Source organism: Colossoma macropomum, unplaced genomic scaffold (assembly GCF_904425465.1).
Source record: "Colossoma macropomum unplaced genomic scaffold, Colossoma_macropomum, whole genome shotgun sequence".
NCBI lineage: Eukaryota > Metazoa > Chordata > Actinopteri > Characiformes > Serrasalmidae > Colossoma > Colossoma macropomum.
The window spans coordinates 4082177-4107051 of NW_023494806.1; the positions used below are offsets into that span (position 1 = coordinate 4082177).

Consider the following 24875-nt stretch of genomic DNA (forward strand, 5'->3'; position numbering starts at 1 on the left):
ATGGTGACTTTAACAACCACATTTTTCTGCAAATTTTAGTGCACAGTTGTTATATATTTGCTGAGTTTATCATATTGGGAAAAAAAATGAAATGTGTTGTAACTTTTGCACACGACTATCAATATCTATCTACCTACCTCTGAATACTTTAGAGGTCAGATGTGAATAACTAGGTTGAAGGGGATTTTTGCTAATGTTCTGTCCACCTGGCAACAGCTGCCATGAAAGAAAATCGGTGGGTGGAGCATGAACAGGTCAATTAGGTGTGACTTTTCCCTTCTGGGGCAGTAACCAGTTCAGTGTCTGTAATAATACATGCAAAACAATGCAAAACCAATAAGGACGTCACAGTGTTTTAGGGCCACAATTAAAAATAATTAAAAACTGTAGACTTTGACAATAAAGTCGTAAAGTCGTCATTTTCAGAACAAAGTCATAATATTTTGAGAATAAAGTCATAATATTTTGAGTTAAAAGTCATACGGCATGACATTTTGCGAATAAAGTCATAATATTTTGAGAATAAAGTCATAATATTTTGAGTTAAAAGTCATATGGCATGACATTTTGCGAATAAAGTCATAATATTTTGAGAATAAAGTCATAATATTTTGAGTTAAAAGTCATACGGCATGACATTTTGAGAATAAAGTCATAATATTTCAAGAATGAAGTCATAATATTTTGAGATAAAAAGTCAGACAGTATGACATCTTGAGAATAAAGTCATAATATTTTGGTAATAAAGTTGTAGAATTACGTCATTAAAGTGGAATGGTGCCAGGAAAAGCCGCAACATTGTGGCCAAAGATTTTGCGAAGGGAAGGCAGCACCTCCTCGTGTTAATGAGGGGTGGTGAGTCGGTGGTGACTCAGTCTCCCTGTCTCTCCTGCACATCAGCACCAGCCTGTTATTAGTATAAGAACCAGCTGAAACAGCTGAGCAGGAAACTGTGTTTATCTAGAATAAAGAGCCAGACGGACTCGGAGGAAACTGTTCATCTACACGGCTATCGGTGGTTGCATCTCCGTGCCATTCGAAGAGGCCATGTAGTTTGACAGGACACGATGACAATGATAATCAAAATGATCGACCCCGAAAGAGTGAGTGGAACTCCGTTGCGCTCGGCGTCTTCGTCCTCACCAGTACAGCAATCGAGGCCTCAACGCATTATGGCAGCCCCCCTACAATTAGCCCACTTTATACTCGAAATATCGCAAGTTTATTCTTGTAACTTTATCACTTCATTATCAAAATATTACGACTTTATTCTCAGTCTATTATTTAATTTTTTTTTAATCAGTGGTCCTAAAACGCCATCATACATGGCAAACTGGCAGTGATGTTTGGGCATTCAGATTCAACGAACTAAATAAGGAGCACCACAAGGTGTAGCTAATCCAAAATGCAGTCTTGAGAGTTGAATTAGCTTTATATTTAGCCGACCGAGAGCCTTTAAACGTTAAATCCTTATATTGTAACCCAGAGTAACAAAAAACAGAATTAGCGATTTAAACGTTTTTGGTTGTTTTACTGTTTAAGCTCCACCATAAATGGAACACCAGGAGAAAACCAGTTTCAGCGGGTTCACCGTAAACAAAACCAAAACGGAACCGACGAACATCTGTTATTAACACCAACGTAAAACCAAGCATGAGGTTGAAACAACAGTGTGATAAGCAGTGCATTAAAAACAAAATAAAATACAATATTTGTACCCTAATTACAATATATATATATATCTATATATTTACTTTAAAATACTCAGACACATTACAGGTATAGAATATACTTTATACACGTGGAAATGTTCAGGTGGACTCACGATTAAAGAATTGCAAAACATGTGATGTGTCTTCACTCTGTATAGAATATTCTTATCTGGCATAAAAGAAAAGAACATACAGTATATTAGCAAAAAAAAAACAAAACACTGACCAAATCCTAACACATATATACATGTAACGCACTCGCACTGTCACACAGTTTCGCTCTCTCTTAGCACTCATACAGAAAATGGAATGACCCAAGGCTTTAGTTTAGTTTTTCTTTTCTTTTTTTTTCCTTTTTCCTGATCTTTCTCATTCAAGCACTACTCCCACCTCCACAAAGCACCTGCTTCATGATGCCCCATGATCCCCTCTCTCTCTCTCTCTCCCTCTCTCTCACATCACCCAGGGTGCTCTCTCTCCCTCTCCTGGTCCAGGAGTCTAAGCTGCCTCCTCCAGCGCTGCGAGCAGGCCTCTCTCAGTGAGATGGGCCTTCAGGGAGTTGTAGATGTGGAGCTGCTGGTCCGGCCGCAGGGCGAGCAACTGCTGGATCACTTTAGTAGGGTTCGGTCCCCTGCAGAGGGAGAGGAACAAAGAGAAAACATGATATTATTCGGGACTAGGGGTGCAGGAAAAAATCGATTCTTAGACGCATCGTGATGCGGATGTGGACGATTCTGAATCGATTCATTCAACGTCAAAAATCGATTTTCTAAATATTTAATTTGTAACATAATGTTGACGGAACGCAAAAGGCGGAACTGGAAGTACGGAAGTGCAGCGCCCGGACAGTCTGTGGCGGCACATAACAAAAACACTACTGGATAAGCGAGAAATCTGACCGGCTCCCTCTGCATTAAAGCCAGGTTAGATCAGGAGTCACAACACAAATGTTAAGAAAAGCCATTTTGTCCTTTAACATAAATCAAATCACCTCGGGAGCCACAATATTTAATGTCCAGTATGTGCCAGTATGTGTTAATGTCCTACTATAGCTAAACAATATAAACAGATTTACTTCGCTCTGCTTTAAGCTTCGCCTACAGCCGCTTTCCTCCCATCTCCGCCAGAAAACCTTTCCTCAGAAGTAGATCAGTTAAATGTCTCTCAACGTTCGACTGTTTCGTTCACTACTAGCTCGGCAAAACCTCATTGCTATGTGACCTGCAGTCTAGGTTAGTGTGTGTTGTGCTGGTCTGAGTGGATCAGACACAGCAGTGCTGCTGGAGTTTTTAAACACCTCAGTGTCACTGCTGGACTGAGAATAGTCCACCGACCAAAAATATCCAGCCAACAGCGTCCTGTGGGCAGCGTCCTGTGACCACTGATGAAGGACTAGAGGATGACCAACACAAACTGTGCAGCAGCAGATGAGCTATCGTCTCTGATTTTACATCTACAAGGTGGACTGACAAGGTAGGAGTGTCTAATAGAGTGGACAGTGAGTGAAGTGTTCAAAAACTCCAGCAGCACTGCTGTGTCTGATCCACTCGTACCAGCACAACACACAGTAACACACCACCACCACGTCAGTGTTACTGCAGTGCAATGTTATGCCTGATCGGTGTATGAACCATATGAACTGAGACGTTAGGTGTTTAACACAAGAAAAATTCAGTTCTCCATGGCGTGGGCCCTTTAATGCAGAAGAAAAGTATTGCAGGGTCAAGATATAAGCAGCTACGAATCAGAACAGACACTGAACTGGTCACTTTCACCCAGGCTTACAGCATTTAGATCACAGTACCTAAAGATTTAGAAACTATTCCTTGCATTTGTTCAAGATCTAAAGACAGAAACTGTTCATTCAAGTTCCAGAAACAGAACTGCAATGATAGAGGGTCTAAATAGGACAATAATCATGGGTGTTAAAACAGTACTACATTAGTGAAGTACAGCTTCCTGACACTGCGCTTAAGTGCAATATTCACTACAATAGAGATAAAACAATGACAGAAATTATGCATAATTTTTTTTAATATCATTGTTTTAAGTCTAAAACTAAATTATAAAGAATTTTCATTGTAGAATCCACACTGGCAGTTAACAGTAGTCATTACTGTAGCAGCCTTTATCTGTGTATGCAATGCCCACCCACAGACAGCGATCATTTTCTCTGGAAAACCCGCCCATATACAGTAATTACTTTCTCTGGAAAACCCACCCACAGATATGATTATTCTCTCTGGAAAACCAACTAATACACACTGGATATAAACCACGTGGACTAAAAAGATAAGCCAAAAAGCCTCACCTGATGAAGCTGGCAATGTAAACATTGACAAAAGTGGCCATGAGATACTGGCAGTCAAACCGGTCCATAATTCCTCCATGACCAGGAATGGTGTTAGCAAAGTCCTGCAGCAGGGAGAGCAGAGTTAGTCAGCAATATCACCTCCATTACTACTATATCATATTATATCACTGATGCATAATTAGCCTTAGGACAAGTTATAGTTCAAAATATATATTATATATATTTATATAATAAATATATAATAGATATAATAGATAAATATAATACATATTTATCAATAACAATACTGAGACCTTTACTTTGAAAACAACTCCTGAATGATCATTTTTAACAGTATTTTTTGAAAAACAAAATAAATGAGTTAAATGAATAAACATACCATATAAAACGTATATTGTATCTCTATCTATGATTTTTGCACTTTTTTATACAAATCTTGAGCTTCACTTTTTCTTGGCTTGTTGGTGTTTTTGCACACCAAGATTAGCTACAAAAAATCTGTTCCAAAAGTTCCAGTCAAAGCATCATACCTAGAACACAACACTTAAAAGACTGAAAAGGTCCAAAGGAGCACCACATAGGAATAAAAGTACAGCTGAAGTTAATTACAAGTATATGAAATGTAATTTAGACTTCTAATAACCAGTCCAGATAATGTAACAAGCTTGTTTATTGGCTCACTGATGCTGATGAGAATGACTTACTTAGACAGTGAAATTCAGTTTCGGCTGAAATTGAATTTTTCTATGCTATGTGACACCGAAGAAATTAGGCTAGTACCATAAAAGTGTTAAATGTTAATATCCAGAACTAAATCATCATAGTCAGTCCCTCTGCTTTTACACCTGTAGATTCTACAAGCCATTTTTAAAGGGGAACCCCAGTGATTTTCCAGAATGCCTATAAATAAACTGTTAAGATCTAAACTTTCATAAGAAAAAAAGTCAGTCAGAGTGGATGTGAAACGCTCCGTTCTAGAGAAATTACCGAGCCAGTTTACAGAGGTGGTGATAGTAACGAGAGTTTAAGGCTACGTTCACACAGCAGGTAAAAGTGGTCCAAATCTGACTTTCCTCACCAAAACTGATTTTTTTGCTTGACTGTTCACATTATCTTTGAAATGTGTTCTGTATGCGACAGTCTGAACAGATCGGCTCCTAAATTGACCCGCATGCGAAATCCAGAAGTAAACAATCATGATTCAAAGGAACGCCAGGCGCTCCCGAAGGTTCAGCTTCATCTTCACCAGCATCACAGGAGCCATCATGAAACTTCACTGACTGACAGCTGGGCTCATCACCCAGAATGTGTTCAAGCTCATCGTAAAAAGGGCGCGGTCACTTCTTCGGTTTGTGTCCTCAGATTCTTTAAACTTTGCTTTCAGACTTTTAACTGCAGCCTCGTTCTCTTCTGAAATCTCTTCGAACACAGAGCGGTTTGGATAAGTCTCCTCTAATTTTTGTACAGAAACATCAGCCCAAATGTTTATGAGTCTCAGCAGCGTGAAATTATGACGAATGTGGGGTTGGATTGACGTACAAGTCACATGAATTCTGATCTGGCTGTTCAGACTCAGATTCAGAGTCGCATTACCGCAGATCGGATAAGGATCAGATTTCAGCACCACAAATAAAAGCGTCTCAAATCAAAGTTGAAAATGTCAGATTCAGGTGTGTTTATCTGTCCACACTGACACACAGACACACATCTGTGCCACATATGAAGAAAAAGATCAGATTTGGGCCACTTTTACCTGCTGTGTGAACAAAGCCATAGCTACCCATAGCTGTCTGATGCCCGAAACATTGTTTATGGTATTTGTGAGAAGATTTTGGCCTGAAACATATTATATATTTATGTTGTAGTCATGGTGAAACCTGGTTTCTATCACCACCACTGTAAAGAAATCTGAGTCGGTGAGTTTCTCTACAATGAACCATTTCACATCAAACCACTCTGATTGACTCTGTTTACATCTTAATGAATGAATTATGCGGAAAGTTTCCATCCTGTGCTAATAAATGAGCATGGATCTATTTTGGGATACATTCAGAGAGCTGGGTAAAAGACATAAATCACGTTTCTCTTTTATACTTTTCCAGTAAACGAGTTCAAATATAGTATTTCCACATCAGCATGTGCTGATGAGCTCTAATGGGCTGAAAAGAGCTGCAGATGTGGCTGCTGTTTAGCCTGAGGTTTAGAGGAAGGTGACATGGAAAAATGCCATGTAAACCACTTGATATAGAACCTTGATCTTGAAGGCCCTCTTGAATCCGCTGGCAAAGAAGCCTCCAAACGGCCCCACGATGGAGGCGAAGGCGGACAAAGCGATGCTGTGTATCTGGAACGGGTACAGCTTCACTGTGGTCTGAAACAGAGGGAAGAGAAAGAATGATTCATTTCTTCCTACATTTACATTCTTCCACGCGCACTGACATCACTTCAGCATGTGGATTACTATCCGCAGAACTGCTTCGTGAGTATTTTGTAATTTGAGGGTTTCTGGAGGAGGTGGAGAGTTTATTTAAACTTTTAGGAAGTATGTGCAAAAAGGCAGAGTGTAGAAAAGAATGAAAGAAAGAAAGAAAGAAAGAAAGAAAGAAAGATAGACAGAAAAAGACCACCGAAATAAAGAAATGATAAAAGAAAGAAAGAAAAAAGATGGTAAGAAAGACAAAAAGAAAAAAGACGGAAGAACAAAAAAAAATCTAAGGAAAGAAAGGGAAAGAAAGAAGGAAATAAAAAAAGAAAGAAAGAAAATGACAAACAGAAAGACAGATATGATCAAAGAAAGAAAAAAAATCTAAAGAAAGAAAGAACGAAGACAGAAAAAAGACAAACAGAAATAAAGATGTGATGAAAGAAAAAAGATAAGAAAGATAAAAGACGGGAGAATAACAAAATCTGAACAAAGTATAAACAAAAAAGAAATGAGACAGAAAGAAAAACAAAAGAGAGGAAAAGAATGAAACAAATAGAACAGAGGAACAAAGGAAAGAAAAAAGAAAAAAGAAAAAAGACAGAAAGAGAGACAGGCAGGGAGACAGGCAGCGAGGCAGACAGAGACAGGGGAATTTTGAAGGGAGCTGCTGTTTAGACTGTTAACCGTTAAAATATGCGCAAGAACAGAAAGAACGTATCGTCACTGACGGGACAATATCTCATATTTCGGTTTTCAGTTTTTGACAAATTGAAATGCCCAGCTGCTCTTTACACTGACTCAAAATTTCATGAAGAACTGACCAATCAAAATGCACCAAAATTATTTGGAATAAATAATCTCTCCACTTCCACTGAAAGTTGAGAATGTTTTTCTTTCGCCTGTAAAGTTACCATTTTGGAGATACAAGGCTTTGTTTCGACAGTGTGGACTTGTTTGTGTCTGCGCGCGCGTGTGTGTGTGTGTGTGTGTGTGTTACCCAGCCGGTGATGGACTCGAGGACGGAGGGCAGTGTGTAGTCCTGCAGCTGGAAGAGCTCTGATGGTTCACAGTCCACTGTGAAACTGTTGGAGTCGTTACTGAACTCCACTGGACACACAAAGTAACGATAGCCTGCCATCACATAGGAGAACTGAGAGAGAGAGAGGGAGAGAGAGAGAGAGAGAGAGTATGGATAAGTCAGATATTTTGACTATTCGAATGGTCAAGAAAGATAAAACTAGAACTCTGAACTCCACTAGAGGGCAATGCGGAGCCTGTGTCTCACATTTTGATCAGAGTTTCTTTTCTGTTTAGTCCAAAGAAGGAACCAAAAACCAGAGAACAGAGGAGAATTTCCAATCTGTAATGTCCTCTGGGGTTCTTAAACACTAGAGGGCGCTCCCGAGTGAGTCTAAAATGAATGGGTTGATATGGAGCATTTGAGCAAAATCATAGTTTATAAATGCTGAAACATTTTTAATGTAAAAGATTACATTCATTTCCTGAACAGAACAGCATAAAACATTTGAACACTGCTGTTATATTTTTACGAGCTTTTAAACTCGAGTTATACGGGCTTAAAACGGCGCCTCATGTACGTTCATGAAGTCAGTGGCACAAACAGCCAATAAGATGCTCCGCTCGCCAACCAATCAGCACTCAGTAGCAGTAATGCCAGCGTCCTGCTGCCCAAAACCCGTTTGCTGTAGAAAAAAGGAAACTACAGGTAAACTTTCTTTGCTTTTTTTGTGAAATCCATCCTTCTACTTTCTAAAATTAGAGGAAAGTTCTGGGCGAGTGATTAGAAACTATTCTAAGTTTTTGTTTTTAGCCGTTCAGCTCCATTCACCCCTATTCATTGAGGACTTGCTCGTGGGCGCCCTCTGTTGTTTTGCAGTCATATTTTTTTATATAACGGGGGAAATAAGAAGTGGCCAGACTCTTCATAAACCAGCTCTGAAGAAACCACAGAAAGACTGCAAGCAACTCAAGATTACTGCACATCAGAGTGCAGCTATAGCACAAAAACATCAAACACAAGCTCATTTTACAGTCTCCTCATTTAGTGTTAATGAAACAAAACATAATTTAGTGAATTTATCACATTTGCTATCAGCTAACTATTCACAAACTCACGGTTTTGCAAGCTAAAGGGTATTTAGTGAAATACAATGTTGACAGCCCAGTAACATTAGCTAAGGTACAAACTGTCAATTATCAAAACCAGGCATCTGGCAGCATCTTCTCAAAGTAAAGTTGGCAGGGAGGATCCACACTCATACTGGGCCTGTTATCTGAGTGTCTTGTCCATTCTAGACCAGGGGTTGGCAACTCAAATGTTAAGAAGAGCCATTTTGTCCTTTCAACAAAAAATCAAACCACTCTGGGAGCCACAACATCTTTTCTCGCATCTCCGGCAGGAAACTTTTCCGCAAAAGTAGAATAGTTTCTTGTAAAATGTCTCTCAACATCTGATTTTTTTACGAGGCTGAAGTCAGCTTCTTGTTCGCCAGATTCTTGCTCAAAGTTTCCAACTTTCCAACAAGAAGCTGGCGATCAGAAGCTGACTTCAGCTTCACGACTTTGTGTTTGTCAGTTTCTCATTGCAGATTAAACGTATCAGGAAACCAGCTCAGTGCTTATAAATGCACTTAAGTCCATTCGCCATTCTCCAAATTATCGATTTTCGTCTTAAATCTCTCTCTATGCCGTTTCATAACTACAAGCTAGGTGAGATTGCCGTCTGTGTTGCTATGGTGACCAGCAGTCTGCGTGCCAACCTTCAGGGTTAAAGAATTAATAAGCAGTTCTATATCAATTCCAGCATATAAGTCCATTTACTGTTAAAACTGTGTTGAACGATTAGCAGAGCTTTATTTTACTGCAAAGGAGGATTATTTTATTTTTACCTACAAATCTAATTCTGCTGTGGAGCCACAACAGGGCAGTAAATCAACCTGAGCCAAAACAACCTGTATAGTATGGAATGAGAGCTTGACCTCTTGAAAATCAAACCTGAAAATATGTGTATTGTTAATAAACAAGGTCCAGCTTTTCTTACCAGGATTCCAAAGACTACCGTGGAGAAAAATCCACCAATAAAACCTTCCCACGTCTTCTTGGGGGACAACTGTGCACGCAAGACAGAAGAGATATTTATACATAAACCTAGAAGGTTATTAACACTCCTAAAATGTGCGAGAAGAGGTGCTGTACATGAGAGATCACCTACAAGGATACTGGAAATTATAAGAACCAACAGGGCACAAACTAATCATTTGATATTTTCGAAATTCTTGCAAAGAAAGTGAGATTAAACAGTGCATATGTGAGATTTGAGATCCGAAATTATGTGACATTTAGAGTTATTAATAATGGATTATAACACTTCGAGCAACTTTGTAACTAACACTGGCTAAATAAATTCTTATTGTTCATTCCACAAAAAGAAACGTCATACAGGAGCTGGACGCTCACCTTGATGAGCGGAGTACGTCCAAAGAAGAATCCAAACATGTACGCCATGATGTCATTACAGATCACACAGGAGATCGGAACAATAAACCTGCATGCAAACAGACCTGATTAATTTTCAGCCCGGTTCATGTTTAAACCAGTTCATAGTCAAAACCAGGTTTCAGGGCAACTAAAGAAAACAGACCTAAAACTTTGGGTTCACTACATGACTTTTAAAGTCTAACAGAGTATAAAAAACTGGGCATCTCACACTATCGGACTGGCTTTTTGCAGATTTTTTTGGGCAACTGAAATATTGAGGATCACACACTAAACGATTAGCACACTACTCAACTTATCAGCTGTTGGTGAACCAAATGGAACTCACTGAACACTCGCAGTCTGCAATCTCTCACAATGTCCCATTACTAAGAGACTCAAATAAACAAAGGTGGAGCTGCTGCTGCTGTTTTCTCTGCTGTTTGCACTGACACAGCAAAGAAGAAGCAGGTAAACATGTTTAAGTGAGGATCATGGTTTTAAAAATGTGATTAGTATGGTATTTTTTAGAGTTGTAAAAATGTACATAAACTCGATTTTGCTCGTACCTTAAACTCAGTTCATTTAAAAGATTCGCTCCACACGTGAGAGACTTTTCGTAATTTTTCTTTGTTTACTTGCTGTATTTTCTTCTTTCGCAGTCTCAGTTTTCATTGGCTGCTGCAGGAGTCGCTCAGATTGAGTCGTTGACCACTTTACAATAGATTACACTCAGAGTCGGGTCGAGAAATTGGATGTTTGATAAACTCCGACTGGTCTGAAATGCGATTGGGAGTCTGCGCCCCTCACACACGACTCGACTCTCTCTCCAACTGTCGATTCCGACTGACCCAAAAATCGGCCGGCCAGCCTAGACTCAGCCAGACTGAGAACTGGGGCTAAAATTAGGGTAAGTCATATCGTGTAACCCCGGCTTAACCAGACAACCCAAACCACTCAAGTAACAATATATATCTGATGAAATATTATTATTAGAACAATTAAGCAGGAGAATTTGATTTTTCCCACTAGTGCTTTGTGTGTTTACTGCTGAGAATTCAGATTTTTCTGCTAAATTTCGCATTAGAATTTGCACTGACCCACCAGCTGAGCCAAGGGTGTCATCTGGTGTAACCCAGGTTAGCACTTTATCAGTACATGCTTGACTATTCGGGGATTGAAATGGTATTGAATAAACTGTCATATTCATAACTAGAAGGGCACAGTTTGTGAATGGACATTAAGTTGCTCTGAAATCCAATTTAACATGTATTTTAACCAGGGCTGTTCAAACTTTTACAGATGACTGTAAACAAGACTTTCTTGAGAAAACACTTTCTTGTGAAATTCTTTCAAAGAATGTGGGATTTAGCATTGCATATGTGAGATTTGAGATCTGAAAAACGTGAGATTTAGAGTCGGTACTGACCAGATCATTCCTTCAAACAGGTTATGGATGATGAGGTGTGACTGAGTAACCACAATCAGCAGGGTCACATGGGTCCAGCCGAACTGCAGAAGACCAGAAATAAGACAAGAGTGAATTGAAACACACAGAATACATTTAATCAGGGTTTCTACTAAACTAAAGCATTAAGCTGCTTCCTGTTGTGCCTAACAAGACCACTTTTATGGTAAAATCACTGTAACGTACAACGTAGAGTGGCTTATTTCTTTTGGAAAACAATGACAAAATACAATAGAAGAAAACACACCAATATTCAATAAATAATGTAATAATTCATTTATAATAATTGCAATAAATAGTTTGTTTGCCAAGCAATACAGCTCCTAAGTTGTAGGCTGTGGCTGCCAAGCAACATAATGTCAAAGATTATTAATAATGCCTTAAATATTGCTGATAACAGTGACTGTTTGATTGCTCAACACAGTATTTTCGTTTTTAAATAACTTGCCACATGCAAAAAGTATTTTACACTTGTTTTGAATGTGGCTCAGCCAATCTTGGCGACTCTACAGCTTCACTCACCATGTAGAACTGCAGCCGATAGTGCTTCTTCACCAGGCTCAGTACAAACATGCAGAACCCTGCAAACACACAACACCCACACAGACACCAAAACAGGCACACATATGGACACCGTGATTAGAGAGGGAGATCTACTAATGGCATTCCCATCTGGGTGTCTCACTATATTTGGATCAGCCCTACTGTCACTAATTACACTCCATCTGAGAGGAACAGGCCACAGAGAGTGCATCATGTCCAAAAAAACACCCACACACACCAGCAACTGAACTGATACGAATCTGCACCCCCTGATCTCCAGAGTGATGGAGACAGCATTCAGAACAATCAAGTTACAACGTGCAAAGAGAAAGAAAACAGCATAACATAGTTATAAATGTTATAAACAGCATTACGAGCTATACGACATTTCAACCAGAAATAATGAATAATAATTCCTCTAACTTTTTCAGTAAAATCTTTTTTTAATCAGGTTTTTATAATATTTTTCATGCTGTATCACAAATCTAAACAAATTCAAAAATGTAACCACCCCTCAAGTACCTGACATACACATTTAAACATTATACAGAAACAGATTTCCATAAAAGAAAAAAATGATAATACAAGTAAAACGAAAAGACAGAAAAACTGGTTGCACTGTCGTGCGGTCAGCTTCCACACCCTCAACAAAGGCTGCCAAACAGTCTAATCTCCTCCAATTTGAGATGAGACGGTGCACGACTTTCATGATCCTGGGATGGCTGTGGAATAGGGTCTTTACATTTGGACATTATGAACAATATCAGTCTCCCGGTCAGGAGAGCAAAGGGCCAACATGTCGATTTCCCATGTACTAAGAGGGGCGACGGCCAGGGCCACACCAAACAATGCACCAGAGGTAAACAATCATGACTGCCAATGAATGCCAGTCGCTCCCGGAGGGTTCAGCTTCATCTTCACCAGCATCACAGAAGCCATCATGAAGCTTCACTGACTGACAGCTGGGCTCATCACCCAGAATGTGTTCGAGCCGTAGAAAGGGGGCGGTCACTTCTTTGGTTCGTGTCGTCGGATTCTTTAAACTTTGCTTTCAGACTTTTAACTGTTCTTTGATGCTGCAGCCTCGTTCTCCTACGGCAGCGTTCGGACATTTCTTTCTAAATCTCTTTGAAAAGGGTTTTGGAAAAGTCTCTTCTATTTTTTTGTACAGAAACATCAGCCCAAATGTTTATGAGTCTCAGCAGCGCGAAATTATGACGAATGTGGAGTTGGATTGACGTAAAAGTCGCACAAATTCCAATCTGGCTGTTCAGACTGAGTCGCACTGCCGCATACTGGATACATATCAGATTTCAGTACCAAATATGAAAGTGTCTCAAATCTGAATTGAAAATGTCAGATTCAGTGTTTTTGCTGTTCACACTGACAAACAGACACACATCTGTGACAAATATCAGATTTCCCTGCTGTGTGAACAAAGCCAAAGATGGTTTGCCAGAGTGTGTGGAGCTTTGGACGTGTCCAAACACGCCTCTCCACAAACATAAAACAGATAACTGCAGCTTTCTTCACATTTAGCAATCCTGTACAACTAATGAAATAAAACATTTCATTTAAATACGTTTGTATGAATGCTGACCTGCTTGCTCACCTACGAAGACGAAAGTCCAGATCACATTCGTTTTGTTTATCATCCACATTTCCATCTAAATACATTCATTAATGGAGTATTTTATTGAAGAAATAATGCCTAGTTCAACCAAGACTTCCAAAAGAAGACTGTATTTTATGGCAACTGTGAAAAATAGTTAATTGGAAAGTAACACTGGATATTAAACAACTTTCAGAAGATTTGAAAAGAAGGAAAGTTGTCCTCAAAGTTTAGACAAGCAAGACATTAAAGATTTTCATATATCGGTCATTTAACTGCCTGGTATTATGCGAAGCTTGGAGAGACGTTCTGAATAGTCGGTGTTTTTCTCTGTTGATATTTCTGTACGTGTTAAAATGTGCCAATATTTATTCAAAGATGGCCGTAAAATCATTCATGGGGGCAGAGGCAGATGGTGACGGCCACATCTTGTGGCTGGTGGTTTTTTTGGCACCGAATCACCCTGCATGTACAGAAACCTGGTGTGGTAGCACAAAATTAGCTGATAACATGATGTAAGCGTGCAACCACTGGTTGATAACCCTTGCATATGCTTGTTTCCTGTATGTACAACACTATGTATCATTACAAAACTAGCCACAACTGCTGAACAGTCTGTGAGGAAGTTTCAGCCTAAGAGCAAAACTAACAACTGCAAACATAAAACACATTAGAAATAAAGTTTGTTAATGAGTCAACTCTAAGAACTGCCCTTGAGAATCAACACCTACATACTGAGGGCATAGAAAAGGAAAATACTGCACTGAGTACGATTTACGTGGCATAAAAGTGACATAATGTGCTAAGTAGGGCTGAAAGGATAATCGTTTTTACATCGAAATTGCAATTTAAGAGTGCAATTTTCAAATCGCAAGAGCTGCAGTTTTTTTTTTTTTTCTCTTTTACATTTTAGCCTATATTATCAAAAAATTTTGTCTTTAAGTGGGGTAAATTTAACCTAATAACACAGAGCTTGTGAAGTGCCTGTAGATAGGTTAGATCAATCAGAGGCAACAAACCTCCATATTTTGTGACATCACAACCACTACTTACTGGCTGTCTGACACACTACATTCAGGGTTCAAGCCTCAAGCCAGAAAAAGTGGATATGCTGAACTTTTTGGCAAAAAAAAGGCCTGAAACTTTCTAGAAAATTTAAAGAAAATAATCACAATTTAAATCACAACTAATATAGTTCAGAAAAATCGCAATTAGATATTTTCCCCAAATCCTTCAGCCCTAGTGCTAAGCAAACAATGGTTTAGCTCCAGAAATGCTTTTTAAAAACCACATCAATGCAATTAGTACTGATGCATAAGAGCTGATAAATAAATATAATTTGGCCTACTATGTTAACATAACATGCTTGTGGATATATCATAGTAATTTTAGCATTTCCCCAAATCTAAAACATCATATTCAGCTCCCTAAGGGTTTGATGATTAGCTTATGAGTTGAATCGGCCATAGTAAATTGAAAAGGCTAAAAACTGTTCAAAACAGCTCGGTCCCCGGAACTTGTACTGGACACGTTTGCAATAAAGTCTAGTGTAAAGTGCTGAAGTCACCTTTCTCCCACCTACATGACAACTCGGAGCCTAAACGGGGTGTAAGAGGTGTTTAAAGTAGGCGCAGAGCTGCAGAACCAGGAACTTAACCACATCCTGTTTGCAGTGCTTTGCGCCAGCGCTCTGCACACATCTGCACAGATACAACTGCACGCACAGCCTTTCATTGCTCTTAGTGGTGGGTTTAACAGGCCACGTTCTGGTTAAAACCACAAAATATGTTCCATTTGTACATCTAGGATGTATATGCTCCAATTTAATGAGTTAAAATGTGTTACGCACTACTTTTACGCAGGTAACTAAATTTAGTAGTGCGGGTGGCATTGATAAAATTCAGCATCACAACATTTTTTTTTGATCATTACAGTATCAGATGATATTTAAGTTTGCATTAGGGATGTAAATGATTAACTGATAACCGATTAACCATTAACCTTCAATCGTTTGACCAGTGCTACTGGGTAAAAAAAACATATTAACTATAATTTATTTCCAAAAAAATAGTTCCTATTTGAAAAAGTGGGTTTATTATTGAAGTTGAGGAACATTTTTTAATTATAAGCGTACAGTTGCAATAGGTATTTATTTCAGCTAGACAGTCTGACTACAAGGCAGAACACACAGCTGAAAAGTGTTTTTTTTTTCCTTTTTTTCTGTAGGACAATAGCACTGTGCACAGTGTACCACCTTTTAAGTTAAAGGATTAAGTTAAACTCAGAAGTTAATATGTGAGTAAAGTAATTCAGAGTGGTTTGGTGTATGTACCATGCGCCCGTCCCACTTAGCCCCGATGACGACTGCGAGAGCCGGCAGGAAGGCGGGCCCAAACCCCAAGCAAGGACGAAACCCTGTGAGGATGGCGGGGAAAGAAGGAGAACCATAAGGGAGTGGTGGACAGTACACGAGTCCCGAACTCCTGCCTCCTTCCTCCGCCTCTTGTTCTGCAGCGAGGCCGCTAGACTACGCATCACGTTCGGCCCAGGCTGAGAGGCAGAGCAACAAGCTCTCTGTCCTTCTCTTAAAAGAGCAGGGAGGGAACCGAGAGAGAGAGAGAAAAGAGAGGGACGAGCAACAGTAGGGAGCTGAAACAAATTGCTTTTGGTGAAAAGACTGAAAAGCCAGTTTCTGCTGTAGGGGCCTAGGCCACCAAGGGCCCCCCTGCAATCTCCCACTGCCTGTACGGCACTGCACCACTCCCCCATGCTGGACCTTGCGGGTGGTGGGCCCACATGGTCCCCCCACGTTGCCTCTTCGGGCTGAGCCCGGCTGGGTTACGTGGGCTGCCCGGCCAGCAGGCACTCGCCGAAGGACGCTACCCCCAGGCCTGGCTCCAGTGACCCTCTCCCGGGCAGGGTACACGATCTTCAGTGTCCGTTTTTCATGGAGGGTTTTTGGATCGAGTTAGTCTGGGTCTTCACTCCAGACCTGTTCGCCCTGGGAGACCCTACCAGGAGCATGTTGCTCCCGACGACGTGAAAGCACGGCCTACCGGAATAAGACCCCGGGGTCGTCCTAGGACCCACTGGAAGGATTATATCTCCAAGTTGGCCTGGGAGCGGCTTGGGGTCCCCGGGAATGAGCTGGAGGAAGTTGCGGGGGACAGGGTCATCTGGGATTCTCTGCTCTCCCAACTGCTATCGCGACCCTATCTGGACTAAGCGGTTAACGATGATGATGATGATGATGATGATGATGAAAAGACTGAAAAGTCTAGTTTTGAAGCCACAGAGCCTGGAGTAGCACAGGCCGTCCTACAGTGTGACATGCTCTGTTTTAGAGAAACTCACTGAGTCAGATTTGTTCACAGTGATGGTGATAGGAACCAGATGTCTAAGGAGTTTAAGGCTTTTAAAATTCTTCTCACAGAAAGTTATTACACGAAATGGTTATAAAAACACTGCCTGATGCCTGAGACATTGTTGTACAACAAGGTATTTTCTGAAAGGTGTTCACGGTGGAGGGGTACATGCAGGTTGTTGTGAGGCCAACTGTCCACAAAGAAAACATATTTTCATCTATAGCACGATTTCATCATGTTCAACATTCCATATAAAAGCTCAGAAGACACGTGTGGGTTCACTGGTGGTTTTGGATAGTAAATAAAATGACTATCTTTGTGTTGAAGACATGGTAACCGCTGGTTCCTATCAAAGAAAGCCACAAATATGAGAATTTTCTCGGTTAAAAATTATGATGACCACTGTATTATCTTAGTTTAATGTCATTTCAATGTATTATGGTCCTTTTCTTCGTAACAAGAAGAAAAAAATCGCTAGTGGTACACTGATGTCTCAATAGCTCGCTAAATTTCCCGTTCCACCTTAAACGGTGCAGCAGTTCTTAAGCCTGAAGTGCCAGAATGTAACTGCTGCACCATTTAAGGTGGAACGGGAAAATTCGAACGAGAAGCTGGTGTATATCTGACTTCAGCTTCATATCACTGAAGAATTAGTGGTGTGTGATAATAAATAACTGCCCCCCTCTTTGAAGGCATATGATGCCCTAAATGTAACTAAAGCCCAGCAGTGAGGAGCTGAACTTTACCCTCCTCTGCTGTCACTGCAGACTGGCAGGGCCGCCTACAGAGCAGCGCTAATAGCTATTAACGAAGTAATTTGAGGGTTGTTCCAGTTCATAGGGAAGATTTCAACCACTACCTCTTGTAACTCAGTTCCAAACAAGGGTTAAGGGTAAAAATAAGAAATGGGATTGGCCCGAAGAGTGTAACTGGTGCAGTAGCTGTGTAGCAGTTTAGCCATGCAGCTTCAATATCATTTAAATATTATGAGATTATTAGCTTACTGAGCTACGAAGTGTGCACTTTTGGGACGTCTGCTTGTGAGAAAAGCCTGCCTTCTGACACAGATCATTCGGTTGTCTCACACAAGAACGTATTTTTGCTGATTTTTGCTGAACTGGACTTCCCAAAAACAAAAAGACCATTAAACAGCTTCAGTTCAGTCAGAACGCTACTGCTGGAGTTTTAACCCAGACCAGGAGAACTGAGCACATCGCTCCAGTTCTGAAATCTTGACACCGCCTTCCAGTTATTTACAGAACAGTTTAAAGCACTGCTGCTAGTCTATAAATCACTGTAAGGTTTCAGCCCAGAATACATCTCTGATGTTTAAATAATATAAACAGTGTAGGTCTCTTAAATCCATGGATTCAGGTCAGCTAGCAGAGCCTACAGTCCAAACTAAACACAGTGAAGCAGCATTTAGCTGTTCTGCTGCATAAATCTGGAATAAGCTCCCAGAAGAGCTTAGATGAGCCCCAAATGTAGTGATTTTTGAACCCAGTTTAAAAATATTTCTCTTTGTGTGTGCGATGGTATTTGCTGAGGGTATATAGAGGCTGCTCCCTCTGGGTTTAAAGACTTGGACTCTATTTTTCAGCAGTGCACTTTTAATAAGCTAAATTTTAACAACACACTCTTTGCCTTTAATTTCCTTTTATGTAATCTGCACTTACTTTTAACCATTTGTTTTATTTTTTAAAAGCACATATTTTTAATATTATTGTTTTTTCACTGTTAAGAACTTTATTTTTTGCTTTTTTTTGTTCTTTTTGCTTTTATTTACGTAAATCACACTGAATTAACTTCACTTGCTTTGCCATTTGCGATATTCAGTTTATACAGTAAACATTCTGCCTCATTCAGAATGACTGAGCTAAAAACCTGTCAGATTTTTTTCTGGATTTGAGGAAAACTCGAGTGTCGAATCTTATTTCGACAGCCCTAGCGAGGGGTGTGCACGCGTCTCACCGCTGAGGTAGAGGGCGAAAGAGATGAAGCGATGGTATTTGCTGAGGATCCGTAGAGGCTCCTCCCTCTGCACCAGTGTGAAGAAGTAATCCGTCACCGTCTCGCCGTAGAAGAAGTAGTTCACACACAACAGGAAGTACCTGAGACACAACAACAGCTTAGAGAAAAGTTGGCGGGAAAAAAAATTCCCTCGAGCAACCTACATGTGAAATCTAGTGCTGCACAATATATGGTATGTTATCATGATATTGGTCACAATCTCACCAATCACAGCGTATGTACTGTGTTCTGTGAGCATCCTGGCCAATCACAGCTCCAGTCTGTGAGTGTTTTCATGAATGAAGGTGTTCATGTAATCCATGTACATAATGCAAAACAATCTTTAACCATGGCATATTATTGATTTACCAATGTTTTTCTGATGTATGAGAAAAAATATAAAAAAAACTATTAAGATTATTAAGAACTATTTCTACTGATTAGTAACTGATTACTACTGTAATTAAAGGGGGACTTCACTGACTTTAGACATGAAATTCTGCATTTATTTTTAATTGTGAGAAGAACTCCTTTGCAAGGAAAATTCACATTAGAGCGTTCTGAGCCAGCTTTCTGGTATCTATAAATCTGACTCAAATATCTAAAAACCTAAAAAAAAAAATGCAATGTCAGCAGTGCCTGTGTTTGAGCTCCCCACTTAAAACTGGCACGTAAAATGTAAGTAAACAGTTATTATGCTTTGAGTGCACTTCCTGCCACTTACTGCGAACAGGATGCAACATTTTTCACTCGCGAGTCATGAAAACGAAAGCATTGCAAAAACACTGTGGCTTTAAAGTTAGCAAAAACAGAGTATTCAAAAATGAGATAAAGGAGCGGCTACTGCACTTTGTCAAGGTAATTAAAAATCATAGTGTATCCATGACATTGTAAAACATTTATTTAACATAAATAGCCCACAAAAAAGGATAGATCAGTGTCTACACTACTGTGCACGTTAAAAAATGAAGAAATTTCACTGCAGAACATTAAAGTAACTGGTACGCCAAATAACAAAACATACCAGTCCAGAAAAGTTATTCTACTGTTGTAATAACACTTTACTTGAGCCCTGCTATATAACAATGGCATAAACATTCCATACACATCATGGCAGATGTCATATGCTGTCATAAACCGTCATGGCAGATGTCATAACCTTTGATGTCATAGTTTATAACTAGATTTTACAGCAAAAAAAATGTCATAAGCAGTCATGTCATCAAATAACCCACATGACCATGACAAGTACCTCTGATGGTAACATGGTGCTGTTATTGTTATTATTACTGACGATAACATGACAACATATGGCATCTGCTATGACATGTTTATGTCAGTGCGCTCCAATAAAGTGTTATTCTAAGCTAAGCTGGAAAAACAGCCCGTTCTGGATTTACTATTGTTGTAATATCATGGAAATCAACATATTTACATATATCTGCCTAGTTTAGCTCCGCCTATTCACACTGAAGTTATAAGGTGTGTTTCAGCATGGACTACAGGGGTTTTACACACATCGGTATTAAATGCACAACAAAAAAAAAAAAAAAATACCTGTTTAATTCTAAAAAAGTGGAGGTTTAAAACGGTCGTGTAACAGTATAAGTGAATATGAGCCCTTGAAATTAGACAGTAAAGATGAAGTCCTCCTTTAATTTTCTACAAAACTACACTCCCATTCATCCACATCTATGATGATCATGGTTACCTCTACTTAGCTGATGAGAAAGAAATGTGAAGCAGGTTGGGCAGAGAAGCACAATGATTAAGAACAGATATCTGGATCTGGTCATGCAGTCAGAGTTGAAGAGAAACAATATGAAAGTTAAGGTGCCCTCTGGATGGAAGCTTACAGGCTGCACAGCAAGAGAGCAGAGAGAGCAGGTGTGCAAGATAATGAATCTCAGCAGAGAGGGAGCATGAGAGGGCGGGGGTGTGAAAAAGAGAGGAAGGGGGCCCGGAGCGTCTCACCAGCTGAGCGTCCTGAACCAGGGGAGGTGGTAGGAGTGATACACGCTGTAGCCGATGGTGATAATCTCGTGGAAACACTTGATCTGCACACAGAGCACCTGCGATGGACAGAGAGAGAAAAGAGATTAACATCTAACACTCCATTAGTATCCTGGTAACAAAGCAGTTCCTCTGAATACGGAGTCAGATAGCGTAACAGGAAAATCCTGACACACACACACACACACACACACACACACACACACACACACACACACTCCACCTCCTTGTTTCTACGCTCATTGTCCATTTTATCAGCTCCACTTACTATATAGGTGCACTTTGTAGTTCTACAGTTACAGACTGTAGTCCATCTGTTTCTCTGATACTTTGTTAGCCCCCTTTTACCCTGTTCTTCAGTGCTCAGAACCCCCATGGACCCTCACAGAGCAGGTACTATTTGGGTGGTGGATCATTCTCAGCACTGCAGTAACACTGACGTGGTGGTGGTGTGTTAGTGTGTGTTGTGCTGGTATGAGTGGATCAGACACAGCAGTGCTGCTGGAGTTTTTAAACACTGTGTCCACTCACTGTCCACTCTACTAGACACTCCTACCTTGTCAGTCCACCTTGTAGATGTGTGTATATATATATATATATATATAAACACACACACACACACACACATACACACAAACTATGGACCAATTATTTTCATCCATTCATCATGATATTTGCACACAATGCCAAGGGACATCTATAGGCACTTCAACTTGTTTCCTTGGCAATAAAAGCTTTTTTGGTTATGTATGCGTATATCTGATGCAACCACGATCAAAAAACGCACTGCAGTCTGTCTCCATGTCCCACCCACAGCTCTACTGGATTGGTAGAAATGTGGATCACGTGTTTAGTGTTTATGAGAAACGCGGGAATGAAGCAGCGCCTGTGTTCACTTCCCCCACAGAGAAGACACAAACTCTCACTCACTCTCGCACACAAACACACTGAGATGATGACTTTTGTCAGTAAACTTTTCAGTTTTGTCCTGATGCACAAGAACACTGTTGGTGAGCAAGGTTTCTGTGCATAGGAACAAGCATGGTGTGAGGACCTACACTAATTCTTCAGTAGTCTGAATGCATTCAGAGTGTGTGTGCCTACAGTGGAGCTTCAGCTTGTGCCATGGGTGCTGTGCCAAACGAGAAAAAATAAAATGAACATGTATTGGATTTAAAGACACACACCATGTAATTTATATGTAAAAGAAATAGGGTGTTCTCACAAAGTATACAGAATGAGCACTATCACAGAAAAATGGAATTTGATTTCCGCTCTCATTTTACTGAATTTTTAATTGTACTAAATGTTCATTAAGTTACTTTTACAGATTTAAAGATTATTTTTAAACGTTTTAAATTACTGTTTTCGCAACCTTTATACTGTCTAAAGCTCAAAGCACTTTAATTTTTATGATGTTCTAAAATTAACCCCTTAACATTCCAGGTTTATTTCATACAAAGGCATCAAAGACTTCAATGCAAACTATTAGACCTATTTTTAGGTTATAGAAGTGTGTGAAAATACTTTGGGCCTGCCGGCAGGTCCATTGCTTATAAAGGGGTTAAACACGATGTTCATTTAATGTAAGCTGTAAGAATTGCATTCTTGTAAATTTACACACCACAAACACACAAACACACACACACACACACACACACACACACACACACACACACTGTGTGATCATTTCATGACAAGCCGTCCAAAAGAGATGGTCTAAAATTTTTGGAATAAAATCTTGTTACACTAAAGCTGCACTTTGTAAGTGTTGCAGATTTGGAGACCTCTCTGGTGGAAATGTGTAATTGCACGCAAGGTGCAGAAGAACATTTTGTAATGTAGGTTGTGCTTCTGACTCCTTTCCCAAAAGAACGAACCTGATGATTGAAAGAGAATTCAAAGAGAACTCAGTCAAAACTTGGTGAACGTCTTCCGAGGATCGAAGTGAATCATCTGCTATTGTCATCATATCTTCATCAGTATAATGTTGATTTTGTATTTGATACCCAAACAGCTGGACCTTCTTTTTGAGTCTTGGCGTGTGATGTTAATACGCAAAGACTTACGACGTTGTCTGAAAAACTCCCGACCCATTACATCAGATTTTTAAATGATTATTTCGGTCTTTATAGGTGCTCCTCATATTTTAGCGTTGTTTTTCTTCCCCGGACTCTGCTACTTCTTTCAATTTTAACAAGAAAATACCTAGTCAGTCGTCATGCAGCCCTCCAGCATGGACTCCATTTCCTAGAATCCCTTGGGTGATCATGTGACTCTGTCTCCACAACACAGTTATCAATGATCTGCTTCGCCTGAATGCTTATTATTTGCACTTGTTTTGTCTATCATGTGACCTGTTTAGTTGGCCTTATAAGCCCAGGCTTTAGAGTAGGGACTGTTTACAGAGCTACAGAGTGTTTCACTGTACATTCCGGTTTGTTTTTCTCGTGTATTGATCTTTGGCCTGTTCGATTCGACTCTGCCTTTTGCTTTCTCCCTTTGGTTTGGTTATGACTGTGTTCTTCTGGTATTGGACTGTGTTGGAACTGACCCTGGCCTGTTATTTGACCACCACTTTGGAAATTCCTGATTCAAGTAAAGCCTCTTTTGTTTTTACAATCCGTACGTCTGAATCATTTTGTCCCGTTACAACAGCGCAGCTGCAATGCACATTCAAAGTTAAGAATATGTTTTACCTTCTTTTATAGAGCTGTCATTTAATAAACACAATAGCAGCAACACTATACAGAAGGCCTGTTTGCTACAGAAGGAGATGTTTCATTACTTTCATTAGGGATGCACAACATCAGAATCATACAGGTGTCAACGCATGTGAAGGTGTTGCTATGACATAATTTGTGTCAGACTTGAATTTTATTTATTTTTTTATTATTATTTTATTTTTTTTATATTCCCAGGCAAATATTCCTTGGCCAAACCGGGGGGGGTCCGTTTTCAGGGGACATAATTTTTTTTTACATTTCGCTATTAATGTTACAACTCATCATTTATTAATGATCATACAGATATAAGGTGATGTGGTACCACAACCACCCAACGTCTCTCCAAACACCCCCCACCCCTCCACTTGGAGTGAAACAAAAATCAGAAATAACTGAGAGACAAAACAGAAGAAGTAAAGAGAAAGGATGAAATAACAATAATAATAATAATGACAATAATAATAACGATAACAATAACACTCAACAAGGGACAAACAGGACAGACAAACACGAACACTTAACAGAACAGTAAACAAGGTAGTAATGCCCCCTTCCTTTTTTTTTTATTTATTTATTTATTTTTTTTTTTGTAATTATAACGTGGGTAGTTACCATGTCCTATGTATGGGTTTTAACCTTTTCCTGATGAGTTTGGAGAGAGAAATCAGCTCTCAATATATTGTAAAAATTGTGACCAGGTTTCCTCGAATGGTTTTGTGTTATTTTTAAAATTTGCTGTGAGTCTTTCCAAGTTGCAGTGATCCATGAGGAGGTTAAGCCAATGCTTTATTGAAATTTTGGTTCTGTCCTTCCAGTTCAGCAGTATAACTTTTTCACCAATGGTAAGTGATATTAACATAAAGGATTTGAGGTGATTGGGTGCTGAAAGTGAGGAAAGGTCGTTAAGTAGCGCTACAATGGGACATAAAGGGACGACAAGGCCCAAAATCTCTGATAGCCTGTCCATGACCTCTGACCAAAACTGCTGGGTCGGGGGACAATTCCAGAAAGCATTATAGTAGTAGTCTGTTAAAGCTGGGCAATGTTGGCATGTTTGGCAGATCTGAATTTTAAACATTCCCCTGTTCATTTCCTATGGGGGGAAAAAGCTGTGTGTGAAAGAACGCTGTACAAAAACAGTATGTGTAACAGTGCAATTGGTTCCAAAAGCACAAGCACACTGTTCCTGTTT

General features: G+C 39.7%; 1 protein-coding gene across 2 annotated transcripts in view; it reads right to left on the reverse strand.

The window, feature by feature from the left end:
- Positions 1-2054: 2054 nt before the first annotated feature.
- The window catches only part of cds2 (CDP-diacylglycerol synthase (phosphatidate cytidylyltransferase) 2), a 49922-nt gene continuing 27101 nt past the window's right edge, over positions 2055-24875 (reverse strand). For both annotated transcript variants that reach the window (XM_036598360.1, XM_036598361.1), the window contains exons 4-13: positions 20919-21016; positions 18906-19045; positions 11937-11995; positions 11376-11458; positions 9929-10016; positions 9513-9581; positions 7449-7601; positions 6278-6397; positions 4024-4127; positions 2055-2343 (exon numbers count right to left, since the gene is read on the reverse strand). In XM_036598360.1, the coding sequence (XP_036454253.1) occupies positions 2211-2343; positions 4024-4127; positions 6278-6397; positions 7449-7601; positions 9513-9581; positions 9929-10016; positions 11376-11458; positions 11937-11995; positions 18906-19045; positions 20919-21016 (1047 nt within the window). In that variant the 3' untranslated portion in view covers positions 2055-2210. The remainder of the gene's footprint in view (positions 2344-4023; positions 4128-6277; positions 6398-7448; positions 7602-9512; positions 9582-9928; positions 10017-11375; positions 11459-11936; positions 11996-18905; positions 19046-20918; positions 21017-24875) is intronic.